Genomic DNA, 26,181 nt, shown 5'->3' on the forward strand with positions numbered 1-26,181 from the left:
AATTGTTAAGGGTGAGGACCAGTTCGGCCAAACGAATGAGTGTCGGTGGAGGGGTACTGTTGGGAACGTCTGGAGAGGAAAAAACGGAGGGCTTGGAGGCCCTGGTCATGGCGGATGGAGGTGTAGAGGGATTGGATATCCATGGTGAAGATGAGGCGTTGGGGGCCGGGGAAACGGAAGTCTTGGAGGAGGTGGAGGGCGTGGGTGGTGTCTCAAACGTATGTGGGGAGTTCCTGGACTAGGGGGGATAGGACAGTGTCGAGGTAGGTAGAGATGAGTTCAGTGGGGCAGGAGCATGCTGAGACAATGGGTCGGCCAGGATGGTCAGGCTTGTGGATCTTGGGAAGGAGGTAGAACCGGGCAGTGCGGGGTTCCCGGACTATGAGGTTGGAAGCTGTGGGTGGGAGATCTCCTGAGGTGATGAGGTTCTGTATGGTCTGGGAGATGATGGTTTGGTGATGGGGGGTCATGGTCAAGGGGGCAGTTGGAAGAGGTGTCCTCGAGTTGGCGTTTGGCTTCAGCGATGTAGAGATCAGTGCGCCAGACTACCACTGCGCCCCCTTTGTCCGCTGGCTTGATGGTGAGGTCAGGATTGGAGCAGAGGGATTGGAGGGCTGCGCGTTGTGAGGGCGAGAGGTTGGAGTGGGGGAGAGGGGGTCGACAGGTTGAGGCGGTTAATGTCCCGGCGGCAGTTGGAAATGAAGAGGTCGAGGGCAGGTAATAGGCCAGCACGGGGTGTCCAGGTGGATGCAGTGTGTTGGAGGTGGGCGAAGGGGTCCTCGGAAGATGGGCGGGAATCCTGATTGTGAAAGTAAGCTCGGAGGCGGAGGCGACGGAAGAATTGTTCGATGTCATGGCGTGTATTAAATTCATTGATGCGTGGACGGAGGGGGCCGAAGGTGAGTCCTTTGCTGAGGACTGATCGTTCGTCCTCAGTGAGGGGGAGGTCTGGAGGGATGGTGAAAACTCGGCAGGGCTGGGAGCTGGGAGCTGGTGTGGGTGTAGAGCTGGGAGTGGGGTCGGAGCCAGTACCTGGAGTGGGTGTGATGGTGGGGGGAATGGGGGTAGAGTCATGAGCAGGGGTAGTGTTCCCCTCGGGGTTCTGGAGGGTGGGGATAGTGACAGTGGGGTCTGTGGGGGGCGTGTCAGCAGAATGCAGGTGAGTGGCGCTGGTGGGGGCAGAAGTGGTGGCAGACACGACAGTACGGGTGGCGGAAGTCACTGAGCGTGTGGCATCGGCGATGATGTGAGGGCTGGAAGTGGCTGTGGGAGTGGCCATGATGGGGGCAGAAGTGACATCATCAATCAGCGTGGGTGTGGTAGCTGCATCAGCCGCATGGCTAATGGTGTTTCCAAGGCCAGGGGAATCTTCTGGAATGTTCGAGGAGCGCTGGTTATGGAGGTGGGTAGATAAAAGTTTGTTGTACTTACAGTTTTTGATGTTTGAGATGGAATTGAAATACTGTTTGTTGAGAGTATGGATTCTCCTGAGGATGTAGTACAGAGTGGGTCCTTTGCAATTCTGAGAGAGTGTGGCCCTCAGCTGAGGCAGGGCAGACTGTAGAGAGGTTAGGTGCCGGCGCATTGCTGCAAGCGTGGAGCGGAGGATCTTGAAGGAGAGCAGTTGCTGGTGTTTTTGAATCTGTCGTCTGTACTGTTTGTCATGTTCGGGTCCGAACTCTGCTGGTTTAAAGGTGGTCCGGAGTCCGTGTGGGATGAGTTGGTTACGGAGGCAGGCACTGAGGAAGCAGATGTGGCTGTAGTAGCGGGTTTGTTTCAGACCCCACCACCAGGGTTATATTTCCCTCCCCACCCCTCTCCGCCTTCCGCAAAGACCGCTCCCTCCGTGACTACCTGGTCAAGTCCATGCCCCCCTACGACCCACCCTCCCATCCTGGCACTTTCCCCTGCTACCGCAGGAACTGTAAAACCTGTGCCCACACCACCTCCCTCACCTCCATCCAAGGCCCTAAAGGAGCCTTCCACATCCATCAAAGTTTTACCTGCACATCCACTAATATCATTTATTGTATCCGTTGCTCCCGATGCGGTCTCCTCTACATTGGGAAGACTGGGCGCCTCCTAGCAGAGCGCTTTAGGGAACATCTCCGAGACACCTGCACCAATCAACCAAACCACCCTGTGGCTCAACATTTCAACTCCCCCTCCCACTCTGCCGAGGATATGGAGGTGCTGGGCCTCCTCCACCGCTGCTCCCTCACCACCAGACGCATGGAAGAAGAACGCCTCATCTTCCGCCTCGGAACACTTCAACCCAGGGCATCAATGTGGATTTCAACAGCTTCCTCATTTCCCCTTCCCCTACCTCATCCTAGTTTCTAACCTCCAGCAAAACTGTCCCCTTGACTCGTCCGGACTTGTCCGACCTGCCCAGCTCCTTTTCCACCTATCCACTCCACCCTCTCCTCCCTGACCTATCACCTTCATCTCCTCCCCCACTGACCTATTGTACTCTATGCTACTCTATCCCCACCCCCACCCTCCTCTAGCTTATCTCTCCACATTTCAGGCTCTCTGCCTTTATTCCTGATGAAGGGCTTTTGCCCGAAACGTTGATTTCGAAGCTCCTCGGATGCTGCCTGAATTGCTGTGCTCTTCCAGCAGCACTGATCCAGAAATTGTCCATAGTGTCTAGGAATGTGCTGGCTATATGGATTAGCCATGGTAAATGTAGGTTACAGGGATAGGGTGAAGAACCTCATCTGGATGGGATGCTCTTCAAAGGAACAGTGCATAACTCAATGGCCTCTTTCCATACTGTAAGGATTCTATGGTTCTAGACAAGGACAGCATGTACACCACCTGTACGGTCTCCACCGAGTCTTGTACCATCCTGACTTGGAACTATATTCCATTTTTTTTTGTCATTGGGTCAAAATAATGGAACTACTTTCCTAACAGTGCTGTGGGTGTCCCTATACTGCAAAGATTGCAGCAGTTCAAAAAGACAGCTCTCCACTGTCTTCTCCAGGACAATTTAGGGATGACTATTAAATGCTGACCTAGCCTGCAGCACCTACACCACTAGAATAAATTTTTTAAAAAGTGAATAGCTTCACAGAAGATTTCTGGAAATAAAACCTGAAGTCACATCAACATTTCACTGCATTCCATTTTGCAACAACAAAACTAAGCATGCTCTGAAAGTGACTTTTTGTGGCAATCCCATACAATGTGATTACATTGATCTATGAATGAAGCTGACCATATGCTGGCATTCTCCAAGAAGGTGGTTACTAAAATGCAACCCAGTGTCATGGTGACAGAAATTTGGAAACAACACTGGCTAGAGTGTTTTGGAAGTTAGTGATAATTGTTCTGTTCACACTAATGAAGTGCTGTGTATCAGTATGAACTAGAAGTAGTTAAAGATTAAAATCACACAACATTAAACAAAATATTACATGTATTGTCTGCCTGCAGATTGTGCATGTTTTGAGCAAAATAGAACGTATCTGCAAATACAAATTCACCCTGTGTGTGTCTGTGTGTGCGCGCACGCGCGCGTGCATGAGATGGTGTGCACATTTGAGTGTATGTGAGAGTGTGTGTGTGAAGCTTGGTAGAGTGTGGGTGTGGTGGAGTATAAGTTTGTGAGAGGGTGTGCGCGTGGGTGAGTGAGAGTGTGGGGGGGTGTTTATGAGAGAGCGTGTTTATTAGAGAGGATTTGCATGAGTATGTGTGCCTGACTGGGAGAGAACACCCCTGTCTGGTGATTGCAGTGAAAGGACACATGTGCACAACAATCAACAGAATTTGCAGATACATTCTATTTTGCTCAAAGATTGCACAACCTGCCAGTAGTCAATGCAGGCAGTCAATACATGTAATACTTTGTAAATTCCATTTTGGAAATAGAACCACTCTGACTCAAAGGTGGGATACAGACAGACTCTGACCTCGCACCTTGAATGCATCGTCTGAGCCGAGATGTCATCCTTTTGTTATAAAACCTTAAGTTATCTCGAAGGTAACTTAAAAGAAGTTCTGGGATTTACATATTAATGAACCAAAACCTGAATTCTTAAGAGTGAAAGATTTAACAATCCAGGTTTGTTCAGTAAATCACTATCACTGTAAACTTTTGCTATAAATTCTGTGACGTATGATCTTATACTCCATGACCACCTGATGAAGGAGCAGTGCTGCAAAAGCTAGTGCTTCCAAATAAACCTGTTGGCCTATAATCTGGTGTTGTGATTTCTAACTTTGTCCATCCTAGTTTAACACTGGCTCCTCCACGTCATAGAAGTAGTTAAGGTGATGTTCAACTGACTATTCATTGTGACATGTGAACTCTTGAATTGACCAAACACCCTAATTACCTGCACTGTTCCATGAAAAAATTGGGAGTCCAAGTTAATCAAGGGAAACCTAATCTCCACATTAACATGTGTAAGTTTATTCACTATGTAACTTCAATGTTGGTGAAGCTTAGAAAGATGAGTGGAGTTCATGAAGTCATAAAAGCTCGCAATTTCCAGGAAAGACCTGGGAGAGAGACCCAAACAATAATAGAGACATATTCTTGTTACACAAATCTAAATGTCAGAGATGCAAAATGCTGTGAATACTTGAAATCTGAATTGAAAATTGTAAACACTACAAGTGTCTGTGCTGAGACAATTTAATGTTTAAAATCATTAATCTTTCATTAGAAATTTTTAAACTCAGTTACTGGTCAGCTAGAACATGAAACAAATATTTCATTCTGTTCCATGTCTAATTCATATCTAGCAACAAAGCAAGCTTCACAGTGATGTACTTTACTACTGAGACAATTCTTTGGCACAACAACTTGACTACATTATTTTCAGCTTGACATCAGCTATATGGAGAGAAAAAAAAGCAAGATTGCAGTAAAATCTTTAAACCACGAGGCAAGGGCAAAAATTTTTTTCTTTTTACCAGAAATACGTGCACGTCCAGACTAAAGAATAAAGATCAGTACCTTCTCCTATTTTAAAATTTGAAATATTATTGATATATTCTGATTACAACAATTGTCAAATTCGGGAGTGTTTTGCTTTATTGTAAAGATTGAGACATTAAACATTCATATTTTTGATTTGGAATTCCTTGGTTGAAATCAAAAGATAAATTTGCAGATGACACCAAACTTGGAGGTGTAATGGACAGCAAAGAAGGTTACCTCAGAGTACAACGGGATCTTGATCAGATGGGCCAATAGGCTGAGGAATGGCAGATGTGAGGTGGTGCATCTTGGAAAGGCAAATCAGGGCAGGACTTATATATGTAATGGTAAGGTCCTGGGGAGTGTTGCTGAGCAAAGAGATCTTGGAGTGCAGGTTCATAATTTCTTGAAAGAATCACAAATAGATAAGATAGTGAAGAAGGTGCTTGGTATGCTTACCTTTTATTGATCAGTGCATTGAGTATAGGAATTGTCAGGTTATGTTACAGCTGTACAAGACATTGGTTAGACCACTATTGGAATACTGTGTACAATCCTGGTCTCCCTGCTATGGGAAAGATGTTGTGAATCTTGAAAGTGTTCAGCAAAGATTTACAAAGATGTTGCCAGGGTTGGAGGGTTTGAGCCTATTAGGAGAGGCTGAATAGATTGGGGTTATTTTCCCTGGAACTTTGGAGGCTGAGGGGTGACCTTACAGAGGTTTATGTAATCATAAGGGACGTGGAGAGGGTAAATAGATGAGATTTTCCCTGGAGTGGGAGGATTCCAAAACTAGGAGGGTATAGGTCTAAGGTGAGAGGGGAAAGATTTAAAAGGGACCTAAGGGGCAACTTCTTCACCATGTTTGGAATGAGCTGCCAGAAGAACTAGTGGAGGCTGGTACAGTTACAACATTTAAAAGGCATCTGGATGGATATATGAATAGGAAAGGTTTAGAAGAATAAAGGCCAAATGCTGGTAAATGGGATTTGATTTATTTAGGATATCTGGTCAACAAGGACAAGTTGGACCAAAGGGTCTGTTTCTGTGCTGTATATCTCTATGATCCTATGACTCTATAATACGTTTGGTAGATTTTGTGGCAGGCTGGGAAGCAAGTTGGGAATTTGTGTTGCAGACATTTCGTCCCCTGTCTAGGTGACATCCTCAGTGGTTGGGAGCCTCCTGTGAAGCGCTCCTGTGATCTTTCCTCCGGCATTTGTAGTGGTTTGAATCTGCCGCTTCCGGTTGTCAGTTCCAGCTGTCCGCTGCAGTGGTCGGTTTATTGGGTCCAGGTCGATGTGCTTATTGATTGAATCTGTGGAATCTGAGCATTTCCGAATGACAGCCAGAGTACTGCGACCACTAGGACTCATAACAGCACACAAACCAACAGCCACTCTCAGACAACAACTCACCAGAACGAAGGACCCGATACCCAGCATGAGCAAAATCCCATGCAAGGACTGCACAAAACACTACATAGGACAAACAGGAAGACAGCTAACGATCCACATCCATGAACACCAACTAGCCACGAAACGACATGACTATCCTTAGCCACACACGCAGATGACAAGCAACATGAATTCGACTGGGACAACGCTACTATTATAGGACAAGCCAAACAGAGAACAGCCAGTGAATTCCTAGAGGCATGGCACTCATCCATAGATTCACAGGAGGCTCCTAAGCACTGAGGATGTCACCTAGACAGAGGACGAAACGTCTGCAACACAAATTTCCAGCTCGGCGAACAGAATCACAACAACGAGCACCCGAGCTACAAATCTTTTCTCAGACTTTGAACAACCAAGCAACTCCAAGCAGCCAAAATGTACAACTAACAATAATCAGTGAGTGTCCTTCATAGTGAGATGACTTGAATACAGGAGTGGGGATGTCTTCATGCAATTATACAGGGCCTTCATGAGACCACACCTTGAATATTATGTGCAGATTGGTCTCCTTAACTAAGAAAGGATGTTGCTGTAGAGAAAGTACAGCAGAGGTTTACCATACTGATTTCTAGGATGGCGGGACTAACAAAGAGGTTAAATTGGTTAGGATTATATTTGCTGGAGTTCGGAAAAATGAGAGGGGAAACTGTAAAAATCAAACAGGTCTTGATGGGCTGGGGTGGGGGATCCAGAATAGGGGTCATAGTTACTTAGGACTGAGACAAGAAATCTTTTCAGCCAAAGAGTAGCGAGCCTGTGGAAGTTGCTACACCAGAAGGCAGTTGAGGCCAAAATATTCTATGATTTCAAGAAGGAGATGGATGTAGTACTTGGGGGTTAGAGGGATGAAAAAGAACAAGGAAAATCAAGATCAGGCTATTGAGTTGGGTGATCAACTCAATGGCAGAACAAGTTCAAAGAAAGCTTTCTCCAACTCCTTTTTATTTTCAGCATTTCTACATGATATTGATCAAGTATTACAGCTATTTCATCTTGTTATGTCATTGAAAAGTGGGAATAAATTAGCCTCTCTGGGCTTAAAAAAAATCAGGATAAACAAATAGACTTGAGATATTGTGACAGAAGTGCCAGTCTTTTCTATTGAATTCATGAATACTAAAGTGGTTCCTGCATCCCATCTATGTGGATACAATTTGAATAATCTTTCAAATCAACCTGTTCAGTGATGTTATTACACCTTTGGAGCAGGTGGGATTTGAACCATAGTCCCCTGACTCAAGACAGGGGCAGTTCCCACTATGCCACAGGAACCATTGGATGCAGTTTGGAAGTATGATACATGACAAAAAAAAAAGTGATCTCAATATCTACACTTCATACAGTCTGCTTCTTTGGTGAGACATTTTTTAAAGATTTATTTTGCAGTTTTTTTTATCAATTTCAAAATCGCCAAACCCATTGGTAAAGTGGGCAATAGCTGAGCCCAAAGATTAATCCCATCCTTGGACTTGGTCACTTTTTAAAAATATTTATCAACACAATGTATCTTAATAGATGGTACTGGTGAAATATCAGTTGGTTTCTGTTTGGGTTAATAAATCTTATGGAAATACACTGTCAAAATATGCATGATGTCAAGAAAAAAAACTAAACCAATTTGGGTGTATTTTCACTACAAACACTTGCTTCCTTAATCATGGCTATAATGGGTTGCCTTTAGACAAACTTCTGCATTCACTCAATGAATTTATTTACTTGCCTCCCGAGACACCTAACTGCTAATATACAATAGCTAATATATTTCTTAACATGGGTTCCTTAAACTCCTCTTCCACACTTTGCTATTTTTGGAGCTTTTCTCCTTCTGACGTTAAGCCACTCAAGGTTTTTCTTCTGACTTGATTGTTTTGGAAACTACTAAAGTAGACTTGATAATTCACAGGCATTGTCTTGCTGACTTGCTTTCCTTTTCTCTCTACACCTCTCCAACCTCCACCCACCTGCCTGCAAAAAACCTGCACACTTGCACTGACCTTTTTGGATGGTTCTGATCTTCTAAAAGATTTTTTTTTGTCTTCCTTGTCATAGTGCATGTTGTTGCTAGGCAATTTCCCAAATATTTCTTTGTTCTGTCCCAGTTTCTAAGCACTAAACTGTTAACATCAAATATTATAAGTCCCTAATTTTAATACATATAAGCAAATTTCCAGTCAATGCTACACCACTCTTAGAACTCATTTGAAACTAAAACTGCCTCCCCTTGATAATGTTCATTGAGTTGAAATACAAATCAAATGTAAAGCTATATATATATATTATCTAACCAACATGTTCAGAGATGTTCTAACACACTTCTGGAGCAAGTAAGACTTAAGCCTGAGCCTTCTGATCCAGATGTAGGGACATTATTACTTGTGCATACATACCCCTCTCAAACATAAAGGTATGCACTATTCTGTTCACTTTTTAACCCAAATTTCCAAATGATCTATCCTGAACCTTTCAACACAGTAGTCCAGCATAAAACCTGTTTTGTTATTGCAAGAATGTATTTTTATTTTGGTAGTAATCAAACTTAAAAACTGTTTGCATTAAAAATTCTCTTTCAGTGTGATCTCTTTGGCCAATATTGCATCAGTTAAATGAGAAAATTCTAAACATTTGAAAATTTGAGAACATGTCACATGAAATCTGTAGTGCCATGCATCTTCTTGCATTTCTCCATTAAATGATCAATGGAAGAACAGTGCCACATCATTGACTGTAGCTGCTGGTGTTTGTTTTACAGGCAGACATCTAAGTGTAACATCTGAACCAAATTAAACAGCTGTGCTACTAGCAGATCGCTTTTTCCAGTTCTAAAAAAAGCTTCATAAATAATTTAAGCATGAATTCCAGGCTTTACTGAAATGTGAGGTAGCCGAGTCCCTGGTAAGCCTAAATATCACTATACTGTAAAGTCCCCAAAATAACTGCTCTTAACATGCTGCTACTGATTCCTTTTTTGGCTTCATTGTATAAATGGGCTAGTGGATCTCCTGTTTGCAGCAAGTACACTTTTTCAATAGCAGTCAAATTGAAAGCAAGCTTTTACTTCTTGAGTCTTGTAATTTGTATTACTTCAACATGTTGGACCTTGTGAAATATTTAACTCCATGATGTTTTGCATCTTTTTTTTTGAGCAATGAATATTCAGAGTTTTCTGTGAGGGGATTTATGTTATAGTTTGTTGCTGACATCAAGAATTGTTATCCATGGAAAAAATGGTTTAGTTAGGTTAAATGCTTAACTGTCCTTTGTAACTGCATATGTTAAGAGATTTTCTTTATTTTTTTGTTTAGATGCAATACCAAGTGCTGATCAAATCCGTATAACACCATCACTGAAAAGTCAGAAGGGATCTGTTTGGACAAAAAGCAAATTTAGTTTTGAAAACTGGGAAATTGAAGTTACTTTCCGTGTGACAGGGAGAGGACGGGTTGGAGCTGATGGTTTGGTAATGATCTGTTACTTTAGCAGAATACCTGTTCAGAATGATTGAGATGTTTGAAATTGTCATGCACTATTTTTGCCATCTCTCTCTGTTTAGGCAATCTGGTACACAGTAGATCAAGGATTAGATGGCCCAGTTTTTGGAGCAGCTGATTCATGGAATGGTGTTGGTATTTTTTTTGACTCCTTTGACAATGATGGAAAGGTATGTCTAAATTCAGTTGACTATATTTCACAAACAAAGAAGCAATTAGTAAAGCAATAAAATATTTTGTAAACATACGTTCCCTGCATTAGCAGTTATGAGTATACCATTCAACAGTATTTAATAAAGAAATGAAATTCAAACAAGAGTAAACCATATAGGCCATTGAGCCTACTCTGCTAGACACAAAAGTAACAACTGCACATCTCTAATTCACCCTTTATGCAATATCCCTAATTCTCTTTCCCCAAAAATAATACTACTCAGTCTTCAAGAAACTTTGTTCAACAGCATTTGTATTTTGCTATAACAATGAGATTTATTCAGTTTTAATCCAGAAGTGGTAAGGGTTTGGTTTTATATTTTTTTCATTGCTTCAGTTTTCACTAATTCCACCAATTATGGATCTTCAGGTTTTTCAGAGTTCATGTGTTAACAGACAAGGATATTAATCCATTGCATTTTGCCTACATAAAACAGGTGTGTGTGTGTGTGTGTGTGTGTGTGTGTGTGTGTGTGTGTGTGTGTGTCTGGCTGCCACAGTCCAGTTGCTTAATAAATGATTTCCAGTTGTAGAGTCGCATCTAATGGATTTTCTTTTCTGAGGCAAGGAAGCACAGAATGGTTGAGTTTGAGTGGCGTGAGATGTGTTTGTTTGCAGTCTGTTAGCCATTCAGACATACGAAGATACCTGGCATCACACTGGTCAAAGGAGTTTGTACATACATTGCACCTTTCTTCAAAAAAATGGGCCATGGACTCGGCTACATCCCTTTTCAATGACCTGACCAATTGGAACTCTCAGATCAGGCAGGAAGCTTAACGTTAACAGTTCTTGCTGCTTCTACATGCTAATGATGACCCAACCAATACCACCCTGTCTCATGCTACATAAAATGGTGCTTCTTTTCAAGTCTGTTTCTCAAGCCCTAGTTCTGTTGAGTACAAGATCAAAAGGTTCAACTTCTAGCAATTCTGAAATGAAGATCATACAGAGATATGAACTTGTCCAGGTTTGAGGGGGAATGGATTATTTAATCTGCTGCAAACTCGATGGGCTGAATGGCCTAGTTTTTTCGGTATATTTTATTGTCTAACTGTATGATTGTGTCATAAAATTTTATTTTGTATGTATAAAAAGAAACCCCCAACATACTTTTCTGTATCAGATGTTCTATTGAATCCATAAGCATTTGATCCATAGAATCTATTCAGTGTGGAAAAAGGCCATTCGGCCCATTAGGTCTACACCAATTCTCCAAAGAGCATTCCATCCAGACTTACTCCCCTAACCTATCACTGTAACTTTGCTGTCCACCTAACTTATGCATCCGTGGACACTATGGGCAATTTAGCATGGCCAATCCAGCTAATCTGCACATTTTTGGACTGCGGGAGAAAATTGGAGTGCACGAGGAAACCCATGCAGACACAGGAAGAATGTGCTAACTCCACACAGACTGTCACCTGAGGCTGGAATTGAACCCAGGTCCCTGGCACTGAGAGGCTGCAATGCTAGCCACTGAATCACCATGCCGCCACGACGTTTTGATGTTGTTTTTAATCGATAGACTTAAACTTTCAAAGTAAAATACTTAATTTTCTGAATGAAGCTGCCTTTTGTTGCTGTGAGGCATATATTTTATCAGATGCACAGCTCTTTCAGGATGAGATACAAACTGATCTCTAAAGTGGGATCTCAAATCTCTAAATTGCTCTGTGATAAGGGATCTGAGAGTGTATCGGATCTATATCTCTCATGTTTAGAAGAGCATTAGATGATCTAATTGAAACATTGAAAGGGTTGAAAAAAGATTTAAAAGGATGTTGCCAGGGTTAGAGGATTTGATCTAAGGGGGAGAGGCTGAATAGGCTGGGGCTGTTTTCCCTGGAGCGTCGGAGGCTGAGGGGTGACCTTATAGAGGCTTATAAAATCATGAGGGTAAATAAATAAGGTCTTCTTCCTGGGGATGGGAAGTCCAGAACTAGAGGGCATAGGTTTAGGGAGAGAGAGGAAAGATTTAAAAGGGACCTAAGGGACAACCTTTTTATAAAAAGAGTGGTGCATGTATGGAACGAGCTGCCAGAGGAAGTGGTAGAGGTTGGTACAATTGCGACAGTTAAAAGGCATCTGGATGGGTATATGAATAGGAAGGGATATGGGACAAGTGCTGGTAAATGGGACAAGATTAGGTTAGCATATCTGGTCGGCATAGACAAGTTGGACTGAAGGGTCTGTTTGTGTGCTGTAAATTTCTATGACTCTATATAAGAGCTTGAGAGAATTGATACTGAGAGTGTTTGCATTGGTCAAAGAATCTGAAATGCCGGCTGGATAAAGGACTTATCATTTAGGATTCAGATGAGGAAATGTTGTTTCAATTGAAGGTTTATGTATCTTTGACCATCCACAACCCTCAAAGGTGGAGAAGTCTCATCATTCAAGGCTGGGATAAATGGATTTATGATATCTCAAAGGCATACAAAGTAGGCAAGAACGTGAGGTTGGCACCCAAGATCATGCTGAATAGTTGAGCAGGCTGTACTCCTATTTATTGTGTAGTTTGTTAGTGTGATGAATAGGGTTCCAGATGAAATGATCCCTCATCTATGACTGTAGAGTCTATCTTTCTTGTGTGCCATTCCTGAAGGTGCATTGAATTCTATTGTTTGTTATCTCTAGATTTGACGCTTAATAAGTTGTGTAAATTTGTTTTTGACTTGATTTTAAGTGTTTGCTTTAATAATTTTATGCTTTACATTTAAGTTTCTTAGCCAGCACTAAGTTGTTTAGCAGTGGTAAAAGACTTTCTTTAGAATATTAAATACACCGATTACCAATTATTTTAATTATGTTGAAATGCTGACTTGAAATCTTTGTTTCACCAGTGAATTGAAGATGTTGTGTATTTGTTGTTTACATCTTGAATATTCCAATTTGAGATCTGAAGTTGTCTAGAAATTTTACACAATAAGAAAAGTTAACCTGAAAGTTTATTTTTGATTTGCAGAAGAATAACCCAGTAGTACTTGTTGTTGGAAACAATGGGCAATATCTCTATGATCATCAAAAGTAAGTATTTAAAGTAATTTCTGCAACTTTTTACATTAACGTAGATTCTGTTTTGACTGAAGCATGTTATTTGGTGATGATTGAGGGTGATTATTGATTATCTGACCTGGAAGTGCTTGAAGCTGAATGCCTGAGATAGCATGTATTTGATTCACTGGTATGCTTAGTTCATCTTTTTAAAAAGGTCTTCAACAAAGAGACTGTTGATGTGAATGAGTTTGGTTGCTTTACATGGTCAAATGTAACTAACTATTTTCTAGTAAATATCTTGGTATTGAAGCAAATTGTTCCATTGTTCAAGATCTTGTCTCAGACTTGAATCCAAATCCTTTTGACGTTGTTCAGCATAAATTTGTAGTCTAAATTGAACTTCTAACACAATATTAAGGAGGACCTTCCCTACTATTGTCAAACTGAGGACCCAGACAAGGACTATTTAAGTGTCACCAGGACTTGCACAGCAGCAGGAGAGCAGGGCACCATGCAAAGCTCCGAATAGCTTCTGTCCTGAATGCACCTTGTCTCTTTGGGAGCAATGGGCCTTTGATCAAATGCAGTCCATGTATGATCAAGGGACTGGACAGCATCATCTGGCTATGGTTTGTCTGCTGGAAACCCTTTATCCCATGACCTTGCACATTTACTTGCCTTTGTACTGGCTCTCTGTGCCAGCAGCTATAGACTCCTCTGTGATACTGTTGAGCACAAGATCTGCTAGTCTTTGTCTGGGCAAAAAGTGGTATCAGCCATGTTTTCACGGTAAAGCCTGCTGGTTGTTATCCCTGTGATTTTGTATGTATTTAAGTAGAGCTGTCTTTGGTCATTTTGCAGTCTGTAAGTGTACAACATGATGTAGTTTGTGAACTTGTGTCATACTATGGTTGCAAGTAAGTTCAATGTTTCATTCTAACTCAAATGTTAACGAAACATGAACTAGAGCCAAGAATGCTGTGCCTCTTCAGAATTACCCAACTAAGATATATGAAAATTGATTTCCTCACAAATTACCTCTGTTCTGATTAATTATGATGTGATTGTATATGCAAAACAATGTATTTTTTTTTAAAGAAGCTTTCTTTAAATTTTTGGATAGGACAAAAAGCAGCAAATAAAACTGAATACCTAAATTTTGAATGCTTATTAATCAAAATGTAAGGAAGTGTATGAAAGTCGATCCCAACTTTATTTTTGATGGGTTTGACTTGTTATATTCCTCAAATGATTTAGCTTACTACTTGTGTTTTAACAATACAATAATTTACTTGCTTCTACAGTGATGGTGCAACGCAAGCATTAGGCTCTTGTCTGAGAGACTTTAGGAACAAGCCTTACGCTGTAAGAGCTAGAATTATCTACTACAAAAAAATACTGACGGTAAGTCTCTTATTTTGAACATATTGAAATGATTGTCACCTTGGTTTCTGTCTTATATCAAAGAAATCCGCTGTGAGCAATTAGTGGTTTGTGGGGAAATCCATGGTAAACGACAGCATCAAACGGTTTGTGGAAATAGCTCATTCGATCTTGTGATTTTGGTACAGGGCTAGTTCTTAGAGTATAGCTATTTAAACCTTAATCACGCAGTACGTTTTACAATTCTGTTCTTTTTATGTTTGTAGTTGGCTATATTTTGTCCATTTCATTTGATACTTTTTGGCCTGTTTAATTTGATTCTATTTCCTTGCCTGAATTGCTACAATCTGCAAATTTAGATTGAGCTCCATTTCAGAAAATCAATGAGAAACAAACAGTATTAGATAATCCAGGAAATTACAGGCCTGTGAACCTCCTCAGTGATAGGGAAATTATTGGAAAAGATTCTCTGGAACAAGATCCATAAGCACGTAAAAGCAAATGGAAAAGATTTGCGATAAGCGTGGTTTTGTGCAGGAGAGGTTGTGCCTCACTAACTTGATTGAATTTTTTGAGGAAATGACAAAGATGATTGTTGAGGGAAAAGTGGTTGATGTTGTCTACATGGAATTCAGTAAAGCCTAATCTGAGATTACTGCATTTGAGATTCTGTATTTTAATTTATATCCTAACTTCCTATATTCAGCTTTCAGGTCCTCATCTCTTTGTGTACCTGAATCATTGGTACCTATGTGTGCCATGACCACTGTCTGTTCACTCTTCCACTCCAGAATGTCCTGAAGCTACTCCGTGACATCCCTGGCACAGGAAGGCAACATATCACATTTGAAGCACCTGTTTGTGTGCCCTCCTATTGAATTGCCTATCATTATAACCCTGAACTCGTTTTCCTCCCCATCTGTGCAGCAAAGCCACCCATAGTGGCTGATGAAATTGGCTGATGTTGCTTTCCCTTGAGAGGCCTTCTCTGCCCTCCCCACCCTCCAATATTACTCAAAGCCATACATCTATTTCAGACAGGGATGACCACAGAGTATTCCTGCATGTCCTTCCTGAACCTATTACTTTGGCTACCCATTCTCTTTCAGCCTGTCTACTACTCACCTGTAGTGTGACCACCTCGCTAAACATCCTTAGCATCGCAGTGAATCCATCTGCAGATCCACTTCGGGAAAGCAGTTAGCCAGTAGCTGCAACTGGACACACATCTTGCACATGTGGTCATTAGAGAGACTAGAACTAGAGACCCTTATTTCCCACACTGCGCAAGAGGATCATACCAAGGGGCTGCAGTCTCCTGTCGTGACCTCTCTAGATTTAAGCTAGTTATTCCATTCAAGAGAGTTTAATTAAGCTAGGGGGACTCTCCACCTTGCCACCACCATTTCATTCTTCAAAATCCAACTCACTATAGTTGCCTTGACTACACCGTTTCAATCCCTCCTCTCTGTATGGACTCCATTCCATTCTCCTAGTTTCTCAGTCTTTGTTGCATCTGTTCTGATGAACTTCCCTCCACAGGGGTGTTTCTGATGTATTTACCATTCCTGATGAAGGGCTTGTGCTCGAAACATTGATGCTCCTGCTCCTCAGATGCTGCCTGACCTGTGCTTTTCCAGCACTACACACTCGACTCTGATCTGTAGTATCTGCGGTCCTCTATTTCTCCTAGTATGTATTGAACTGAGGACTCCACTGTTCCAAAATAACACCACTCAGGTCAGGTACTGCAGATATGCATCTGGCAAATCTCCATATGATTTCCAGTCCTAACAACTTACTGATGTTCATGCAAAATGTCTATGTTCATTAAACACAGGGTCCTTGTATTTTCTCATTTTAATTGAAGTCCTTTTCTTAAATACTCCAAACTCTTTAATCGAATTAAACTACGTCATTCTGTTGTGAATATCATGGTTTTTAATCAATCTTGTACATTTTCAGAGACATAAATTAATACTGGATCAAAAATAAGGAGTATCAAACATGGCTTATCTCATATACTGGCTAATTGACTCAATGAGTCTAAACTATTTTTATGGAGCATTATGAAAGCCTATATGCCTGCTCTGTGAAGAAATAAAGCTGTGAGAGCAAGTTGTCCTACTTCTCCATGTTGACTATTGTGAACCATTGCCATTTATTGTGAATTTTATACCATTTGAGTGTTCTTCTCTTGGTTGACCTTTGCTTCAAAGATATCAATCTATGTACTGGATAAGTGAGAACTTCTATAAAAAATCTATCATAGACAAAATCTGTATTAGATATAGCAGGTGCCAATTGATTCAACATGACAGCTCCAATTTATTTTCTTTATAAAAATACCAACATTTGAGTAAACCCCGGACTGCAGAAGTTCAGAACACAGCTCACAATTGCCTTTACGGCAGTTAGGGATGAGCAATAGTCTTTAGTCTAGGGACAATTGCCTCTTAATGACTCACATTCGCTTGCCTCGCGCAATTACCGATATAGCCAATTTTATATTGGGTGTATTATACAAATCCATCAGCCAGGTTTATCTCAAATAAAATTCTTATTTTGGAAACAAGACTTAGTTGAAAAATGTGTAAAGTCGATTAAGACATGGTTGCAAATATTAAATTATATACACCATTCTAAATAATCCCAAAACACAAGGCAATTCATGAAAAAATAAAGAAATTAATCTCTGCAGAACAATTTTCAAACACGTCCTGTGGCTAATAATTGTTGGATTTTGAGGGAAAAAGGATAAGGTGTGAAGTGTTCAAGGTGGCTCTCAGTCAGCATCCTGGCACATGTAAATTATTATCAGCAAACACAAGGTGTTGTGACTGGAATGTTCAAAAATAGTTCATTTCAGTTTTTGCAAGCTATATCAGGCAAACATTTGAATCAGGGTTTTGCGTTCCTAATCTGGAGCCCCAAAGGGTTTTCTGAGAGAGACTGGATTAGCTTGACACTTCTCTTTTCCAACAAACTGAACCCAAACAGAACTAAAAGTGCAAAATAAAGCCAAAACCCACGGAGGTGATTTCAGTAAATCTAGCAGTTCCATAAGCTTGGCTATTTAGAAATCATATAGTTTAAGTTGACTAATAAAAGATTTTCGGGAATGGAAAGGGGGCCTCAACGTGAGGCCTCAAATGAATTATGTAGGGTCTTCAGCATTGTGTGTATTATGTTTTTTGGTGTTAAATTGTATTCTGAAGATCTCTAGTTTCATTAGGTAGAAGCATTATACTATCAATTTATCTGTGTTCAATTGACAAGCAAAGGTATCTTTATTCAGTTATATTCACAGCATGTCTCATCAAGATTGAAAAGAAAATATAGCCAATCTGTTAAAATTTAACCAAAACGGATTTAGACCAATTATTGTACATGGTCATCAGAATCTTCAAAAGACACTCAAAAATACATGTCCTGATCTTCTGTTGTAGGTTATGCTACATAATGGCTTTACTCCGAATAACGATGATTATGAACTTTGTGCCAGAGTAGAAAATATGATGCTTCCACCCGAAGGTTATTTTGGAATCTCTGCAGCGACTGGTGGTCTTGCAGGTGAGTTTCTAGCATAAACATAATGTGCATTTTTTTCAAGACCTGCAGAAAAGTTTGTTTTAAGTAGTGAATTAACTCATTACAAATGTCACAATTAGACTTTCACATGTTGATTTGTTCTTGACAGATGATCATGACGTCTTGTCCTTTCTGACATTCAGACTTTTGGAACCTGGCAAGCCAGTGGTAAGATTTAAAATGAACATTAATTGAAAAAAGCTGCATGATATGTGCAAATACAAGATGCAACAGTGTGTTAGCTGAAAAGTAAGAATATGCGTAAATTCTGAAGTAGTAATAAATTGAAGGAGAATGGGAAAACTGAAAATGAGCACGTTTTGGCAACTTGCTTATAGAGGATTTTTTTTCCTAATATTGTTTTATTACAATAAGGTACAACCTTCTTTTGCTTGAAGCTAGTATATATTTGATTCATTTATTTTTTAAAAAAGTGACTTTAATGTAAACATGGAAATTAGGAGCAGGAATAGACCATTCGGCCTTTTGAACCTGATACGCAGTTTGTTATTATGGCTCATTATTCCTGCTTTCTTCCCCATACTTTTTAATGCCTTTATATCTTACTCCTTGAAAGCACTTCAATGTTTTGGCCAGAGAAAGTGGTCAAGGCTGAGAATTCCACAGGCTCACCACTCCCTGGATGAAGAAATTTCTCCTCAATTCAGTCCTAAATGGCCTACTATTTATTCTTTGACTGTGTCCTCTGGTTCTGGATTCCCTGGTCATCAGTAACATACTTCATCCATTTTACCCTGTCTAGATCTGTTGTAATTTTCTGTTTGGGTTCATCCCCTGCCACAACCCCATTCTTCTAAACCCCAGTGAATATAGTCTGAAAAAATGCAGTCTCTTTTTTCATAATCCAGTCCTGCTATCCCAGGAATCAGTTTGATAAACCTTTGTTGCAGTCTCCACAGCCAGAACATCTATCCATGTGAGACCAAAGCTGCACATAGTACTTCAAGGCCTTGGTGAAACCACATCTATACAATTGCAACAACACACACACTCCTCTTGCCAAGATACCATTTGCTGCCTGTACCTGAATACTTTCACTCAGCGATTGGTATACAAGTTCAGCCAGGTGTTGTCAAATCTCCCTCATCCCCACCTCCTCTTGCCAACCTATTGCCTTATCTGCCTTCCTGTTTTTGCTGCCACCTTGAATACTTTTACATTTATTCACTTCATCTAGCATGTATTTGACCACTCGTTCAACTTGTCGAAATCACACTGAAGCCTCTCTGCATTTTTCTCACCATTCACTTTTCCATGCAGCCTTGAGTTGTGGAGATGAGCATTTAGTTCCCTCATCTAAACCATTAATGGTATTCATTGTCTAGCAAATTAAATTTTTGAATTGCCTGAATGGACTAACTAATTACACTTCATGTACTGAAGTAAAACATTTAAATAATAAATTGCTTGACCTTTGGAATTGCCTGTAAAATATTACAGTAATAATGGACTTTGAACCATTATTGTCATCCTAATGATCTCCTAATTTTTGTTTCAGATTTATTTTTACTTATTCTGGTTTCCTTAATTGTTGTTCTTTCAGTGCTATTAGTGTTTTGAATGGGAGGGACTGCATGTTTAACTGTTTACTGCAAATTAGTATTGAAGGGAAATATAAACATTCAACTAAAAACTGAAAGAACTGCTGAAAATCAGAAACAAATACAGAAATCCTGGTGGATTGAAAGTCTAAAATATTCTTAAGTTTTATTTTGCACTTGTGCTAAAAAAGAACATTCTGCCATATGGTTTAAAGTATAAGTTACTTCCATAAGGTGGTTAATCAATTGTGCTTTTTAGCCTGACAGGTGCTGGAAAAGCACAGCAAGTCAGGCTCCATCCGAGGAGCAGGGAAATTGACGTTTTGGGCAAAAGCCCTTCGTCAGGAATAGAGCTCTATTCGTCTCTTCCTGTTGAAGGGCTTTAACCCGAAACATCAATTTTCCTGCTCCTCAGATGCTGCCTGACCTGCTGTGCTTTTCCAGCACCGCTCTAATCTAGATTCTGGTTTCCAGCATTTGCAGTCCTTGTTTTTACCTTTTTTAGCCTGACAGTTAAGTCTTAAAACATGTTAATATAAATAACTTATTTCTTATCCTTTCAGTTAGTAACTGGAAGTTTAATTTTTTTTTAGATATTTTCGAATCACCTTGCTCAGGTTTTCTTTTCTTTTATTCACTCTGGAATGTGGGCCTCGCTGGCTGGCTAGTATTTATTGTCTATCCATAGATGCCTTTGAGAAAGTAGTGGTGAGCTGCTGCCTTGAACTACTGCGATCCATGTGCTGTAAATAGTCCCACAATAACCTAAGGGAGGTAATGCCAGAACTTTGATCCAACAACAGTGAGGAAATGGTAATATGTTTCTAAATCAGGTTAGTGAGTGGCTTGGAGGGTAACATGCAGGTGTTCCCATCTGTTGCCCCTGTTCTTCCAGATGAAAGTGGTCATGGGTTTGGAAAGTACTGTTTAAGGAAGTTTGAATTTCTGCAGTGCAGCATATAGATAGGATACGCTTCACAAGCTGGTACTGAGCATTGGTGATTGAGGGAGTGGATTCTTGTGGATGTGGTGCCAGTCAAGCGAGTTGCTTTGTTCTGAATGGTGTCAAGCTGCTTAAGTGTTTATTGGTATTACACCCATTCAATCAAGTAGGGAAGTATTCTATCATCCTCCCGTGCCTTTGAGATGGATGAAGAGCTTATGTTAGAAATGTTGAATGTTCTGCTCCTGAAAGGTTGCCTGTGCTTTTCTAGCACCGCACATTTTGACTCCGGTGGTGGACTGGCTTTGGGGAGTCAAGAGATGGCTTATTCACTGCAGTATTCCTAGTGTTTGTCATACACTTGTAGCCATCTTTTATTTATATGGCTAGTCCAGTTGAATTTCTGACCAATAATAACCCCAAGGATGTTGACAGTGGGGCATTCATTAATGGTAAAACTATTGCATATCAAAAGCTGGTGGTTAGATTGACTTTTATTGGAGAAAGTCAAGCACCTGAGGATGGCTAGGCCTCTAGAGCAAGTGGGAGTTGAATCCAAAACCCCTTGCTCAGTGGTGAGGATATTTCTCCTGTTCTTCAAGAGCCCTTAATTTATTTATATTTTAAGTTACCACTCACTATGGCGACCTTTATGATTTTTGCAGTTGAGCTATTGAGCAGTAGAATTGAAGAATTCCAAAGCAGTAGTCAGCTGCAGAACTGAAGCATGAAATTAAAATGCTATTTATTAGCTCTACTACCATGTACTATCTAAGTAAGCTGTATATTCTCAAAATTGCGCAAGTTGTATTATGCTGAAGGCAGTGGTGGAGAGATTGCATCTGACCTGACCTCAAAGTTCAAGGTTGCCCAAGTATGAATTCCACGCCAGCATACCTAATATATGAATGTAAGCTGCAGCAACTACCATGTGGAAGAAAAAAAATCCATATTCTTATTAATTAATACTAGAAAAATAATTATTCATTGTTTTTCAAATTTCTCATGAATATAGCTGTAAGCGAAGGCACGTATCCATTTTTAAGTCTGGAATTTAATGGTAATTGCTTGGATAAAATCAACGCAACAGTGTACTACTGAAACATTCTATTTTTGGCATATAATTGCTCTTTACCTAATAATCCTTTTGAATTTTGCTATCTGTACTTTGATTTTTCTTTGGAAAATGCATTTAGTGTTTCAATCTCAGACAATACAAGTTATCACTGCATTTATTTGCTGCATTTTCACAACCATTTTGTGCAAATAGGAGGGAAACCGGATCTGTTGGCAGTCACAGGGTCTTTTAAGAACGTTAGAATTTTGGCTTCAAATAATGAACTGTTAGCAATGGCTAAATTAATATCTCATTCTAGTTAACACCACATATCTGAATTCAAACTTTTTTTCTCCATACTTCTTCCCCAGTGTTAACAGCTTATTCTAAGACCTTATTCCCCAATACGAACAATGCTGTCCTCAGTGCAAATCCACAAAAACTACTCTATTTATTGTCCATTATACCATTTCACTGCTTTGTTGGTTGAAGTCAGCTGATTCAGCAGACTGTAAATTGAATTGGGGTTGTCCTTTTACAGGTATGATTTGATACACTGTCTCATGATTTATTTAGTTATCAAGCCATTGTTGAATGTAAATATTTTTCTAATGAGCATTCTTATGCTTTATACTCATTTGCTGAACTATGGAACTGTTGTTCCTCTGTACAGTTGCTGTGGCAATGTAACTAAACTCATAAGTAGTTCTGTTGGCCGAGCTGGAAATTTGTGTTGCAGACGTTTCGTCCCCTGTCTAAGTGACATCCTCAGTGCTTGGGAGCCTCCTGTGAAGCACTTCTGTGATCTTTCCTCCGGCATTTGTAGTGGTTTGAATCTGGTTGTCAGTTCCAGCTGTCCGCTGCAGTGGTCGGTATATTGGGTCCAGGTCGATGTGCTTATTGATTGAATCTGTGGATGAGTGCCATGCCTCTAGGAATTCCCTGGCTGTTCTCTGTTTGGCTTGTCCTATAATAGTAGTGTTGTCCCAGTCGAATTCATGTTGATGGCATCTGCGTGTGTGGCTACTAAGGATAGCTGGTCGTGTCATTTCGTGGCTAGGTGGTTAAAATCTTCTCACAAACTTTAAACTCATAAGTAACTTAGCCAGTGTGATTTTTGAATTAATATCCCTATGTTACACTCTAAAATGGAAAAACATTATTGATATCTGATTATAGGAGCCTGCTGATTTGACAATTCCCCAAGAAGAAAAAGAGAAGTATCGAGAGGAGTATGAAAATTTCCAACAGGAACTTGATAAAAAGAAAGAAGAGTTTCAAAAAGATCATCCTGATATGCAAGGAGAAGCAGGTTGGGAGGATTTTTTTTTGTTTTTAAAAGAAAACAATCTGATTTTAAATTGGTGAACTGTTGGGTTTTGTCGTCTTGTCATTTATAGTTGAAGGAAATGTTTCTAATTTTAATGTAAATTATTTTTCCCTGAACGGAGGGGTACTGGGGGAGCTGAGTTTTATGTCACTGATTAGTGCGATAATATTTATCAAAAACTTCCAGGCATAAATTACATCACTTAAAAAGTCCATCCTTCAAGTGCATGTCAGAAGACTGTATTGTGTGTTACCATTTTATTTCTATAATTTCAGATATCCAAAATATTTGCCTTTGCACTGTACCACATTCTCTATTATATTCATAATTATTAGAGCTGAATCTCAACTCTGTTGTAATACAACACTTCTAAAGTTGCTAAGCAGTTTCAATACCATTATCAGATTGACCACTGATAATTATCAGTATATTGACAGGTTTTTTGACCAAAAGAGAGCATTATGTTCTTGCACAATCTTGTCTTTCCCTATGTTCTCAAATTTCTGAACAGAGAGTGATGAGAAGTGCTGAGCATTTTTATATCCCTCTTTAACTCTGCTCAATATAACACTAATTGAAGTGGCCCTATTACAAGCCTCACTAAAATTTACTGACTGCATAGGTCAGAGAATTAATTTAGAAACTACTTGCTTTGTGTGATACCGTTTCTCACTAAAAAAAAAACATTACTGCCATAAGAAAAGTCTCAAAATAAATTTTTTTGAAAGGACTCCAATTGTCATTTGACAATCTACTTACAAATGTAGAACTTCAATCCAGTAGTTCATAAACTGCTGTTAGGTTCTGATCTCCAGCGTCTGCAGTCCTCACTTTCTACTAGTTGATTTTAACGTTACTGCAAACCCTCTTCCAAGGATGCCTACCTTGAAGTTCTCCTCTCTCTATATCACCTTCTCCCTCAATCCTTTCTGACTTATCACCTTTTCCCTCACCTTCACCTACCTATTGCATTCTCAGCTGCCTTCCCTCTAGCCCCACCCCCCCCCTCCCATTTGTGTCTGTCCCCCAGCCTACAAGCCTCAGTCCTGATGAAGGGCATAAGCCCGAAATGTCAATTCTCCTGCTTCTCGGGTGCTGCCTGACCACCTGTGCTTTTCCAGCACCACACTCTTTATCCTGTTGAAATGGTTCTACTTTTAAGAGATTTTTAAACTGTATCTAAATATCTAATCTTTTTTCAGGTCTGTGAGTTAACTTTACTTTTATGGCAGGCAGTCCTATTGGAAAGACCATTTAACAGTAATTTAGGAACATACTGTCCTGGATGTGGGTTTGCTGGCTGAGCTGGAAGGTTCGTTTTCAGACGTTTTGTCACCATACGAGGTAATATCTTCAGTGAGCCTCGGAATGAAGCACCAGTGGTGTCGCCCGCTTTCTATTTATATGTTGGAGATTCCTTGGGTTGGTGATGTCATTTCCTTTTTTTTTCTCGGGGATGGTAAATGGGATCCAAGTCAGTGTGTGTTGATAAAAGTCCCGGTTGGATCCCTGAGGAAAAGAACAGAAAGTGACAACACCATAGGAAATGATGTCAGCACAGGAAATGACATCACCAACCAAGGAAACTCCAACACATAAATAGAAAGCAGGCTACACCACCGATGCTTCATTCAGCAGCTCACTGAAGATGTTACCTAGTTTTCAGACATTTTGTCACCATATGATCATTCCAGCTCAGCCAGCAAATCTACATCCAGAACCGCAATTTGAGCTACAAATCTTCTCAAACATACTGTCCATTAATTGTCTAATAATTTAAAATAGTTGGTCAAACATTGGTATTTGCAATCCTAAACTGAGAGTTTCTCTTGGGTATGTTTTGTAGTGAATGTAAATAGTTATGTAAATGGAAAATAGTAAACGCATTCAAGTATATGGAATACAACAAAATTCTTTTATATTACTGTAGCAGATATATTTGAAACTGTGAATGAGCGAGAATTGAGACAAATCTTTGAAGGTCAGAATCGCATCCACCTTGAAATCAAACAGTTGAACAAACAACTCAACATGATTCTGGATGAACAAAGGAGGTATGTCTCCTTAGTGACAGAGGAAATGGCAAAGAGGGGGACTAATACAGCACCACAAGCAGGACAGGTATGTACTGCAGTATATGGTTCTAGGTTGTTATTTCAAAATAAAAGTTGTACTCCAAATGCCTAATTTGGGGGAGATAAAGGGCTGAGGGGTAAACTATCAGCAGTGACTCAATGACAGCACTCATGCAAAGTTAATTCACTTGTGTTTTATACATATCAATTTCACATTTGCTCTTTGGGCTGAAAAAAAACTGTCTTCTGTGTCCACAACTTGGTGTTGATTTGGCAGTGTAACTAGGACAGATCCAACCCTCCAATCCAGCACCGCCTTCTTGAATTTACCCTACCTTCCCACCTATCCGCTCCACCTTCCTTCTCACCTATCCGCTCCACCCTCCATTCTGACCTATCACCACCATCTCCACCTTCATCTACCTATCTCATTCCCAGCTACCTTCCCTCCCCATCCCAACCAACTCCTATTTATCTCTGCACCCCCCCCCCCCCCCCAACCACCCCATTCCTGATGAAGAGCTTATGGTCGAAATGTCAACTCTCCTGCTCCTCTGCTGCCTGACCGGCTGCACTTTCCCAGCATCACACCTTTTGACTCTGAGTATAACTAGGACAGCCTATGAAAACAGTTGATTTCCCCCAGACTCTCTTGAAGCTGAGGTGAGTGTAGTTGCCACCGCTAAGGAGAAGATGCTGGGGAAGCTGAAAGGTATGAAAGTGGATAAATAACCTGAACCAGATGGACTACATCCCAGAATTCTGAAGGAGGTAACTGAGGACATTGTAGGAAATTTGGTAATCTTTCAGCATTTATTGAAATCAACTAGGGAGCACAAAATTATGCAAATATTCTCTGGTCTGTTTGCATACTGCTTCCTATTTCAGTGGCTTAGTGTAATGCGTGAGTGAGGAGATAAACTACTCAAGTGTATCCGTTAAAAGAATTCAACTTTTGTCTTTTCTTTGTTTTTGAAGTTTGAGTTCACTTCTCTCTACTACTCTCCTGCATAGCATTAAACAAACATCAGGTTTAATTCAACAGGCACTGGGTGAAGCTTTTGCTGCTGTTGCCCATCAATATGTGTTAACATCCAATTTGATGAATCGTCAGCAAGACATTTCCATTTCGAGACCAAATAT

The 26,181-nt window shown here is 40.3% G+C and overlaps 1 protein-coding gene across 1 annotated transcript in view; it reads left to right on the forward strand.

Annotated features, from left to right (window-relative positions):
• lman1 (lectin, mannose-binding, 1) overlaps positions 1 to 26,181 on the forward strand; it is a 66,434-nt gene that overhangs the window by 12,410 nt on the left and 27,843 nt on the right. The window contains exons 2-9 of the mRNA XM_043680460.2: positions 9,699 to 9,853; positions 9,947 to 10,054; positions 13,066 to 13,127; positions 14,402 to 14,501; positions 17,930 to 18,053; positions 18,181 to 18,239; positions 22,813 to 22,945; positions 24,894 to 25,084. Coding sequence (XP_043536395.1) covers positions 9,699 to 9,853; positions 9,947 to 10,054; positions 13,066 to 13,127; positions 14,402 to 14,501; positions 17,930 to 18,053; positions 18,181 to 18,239; positions 22,813 to 22,945; positions 24,894 to 25,084 — 932 coding nt within the window. The remainder of the gene's footprint in view (positions 1 to 9,698; positions 9,854 to 9,946; positions 10,055 to 13,065; positions 13,128 to 14,401; positions 14,502 to 17,929; positions 18,054 to 18,180; positions 18,240 to 22,812; positions 22,946 to 24,893; positions 25,085 to 26,181) is intronic.

This window comes from Chiloscyllium plagiosum, unplaced genomic scaffold (assembly GCF_037043375.1).
Source record: "Chiloscyllium plagiosum isolate Xiang-an unplaced genomic scaffold, Cpla_swu_hap1 HiC_scaffold_1, whole genome shotgun sequence".
Lineage (NCBI taxonomy): Eukaryota > Metazoa > Chordata > Chondrichthyes > Orectolobiformes > Hemiscylliidae > Chiloscyllium > Chiloscyllium plagiosum.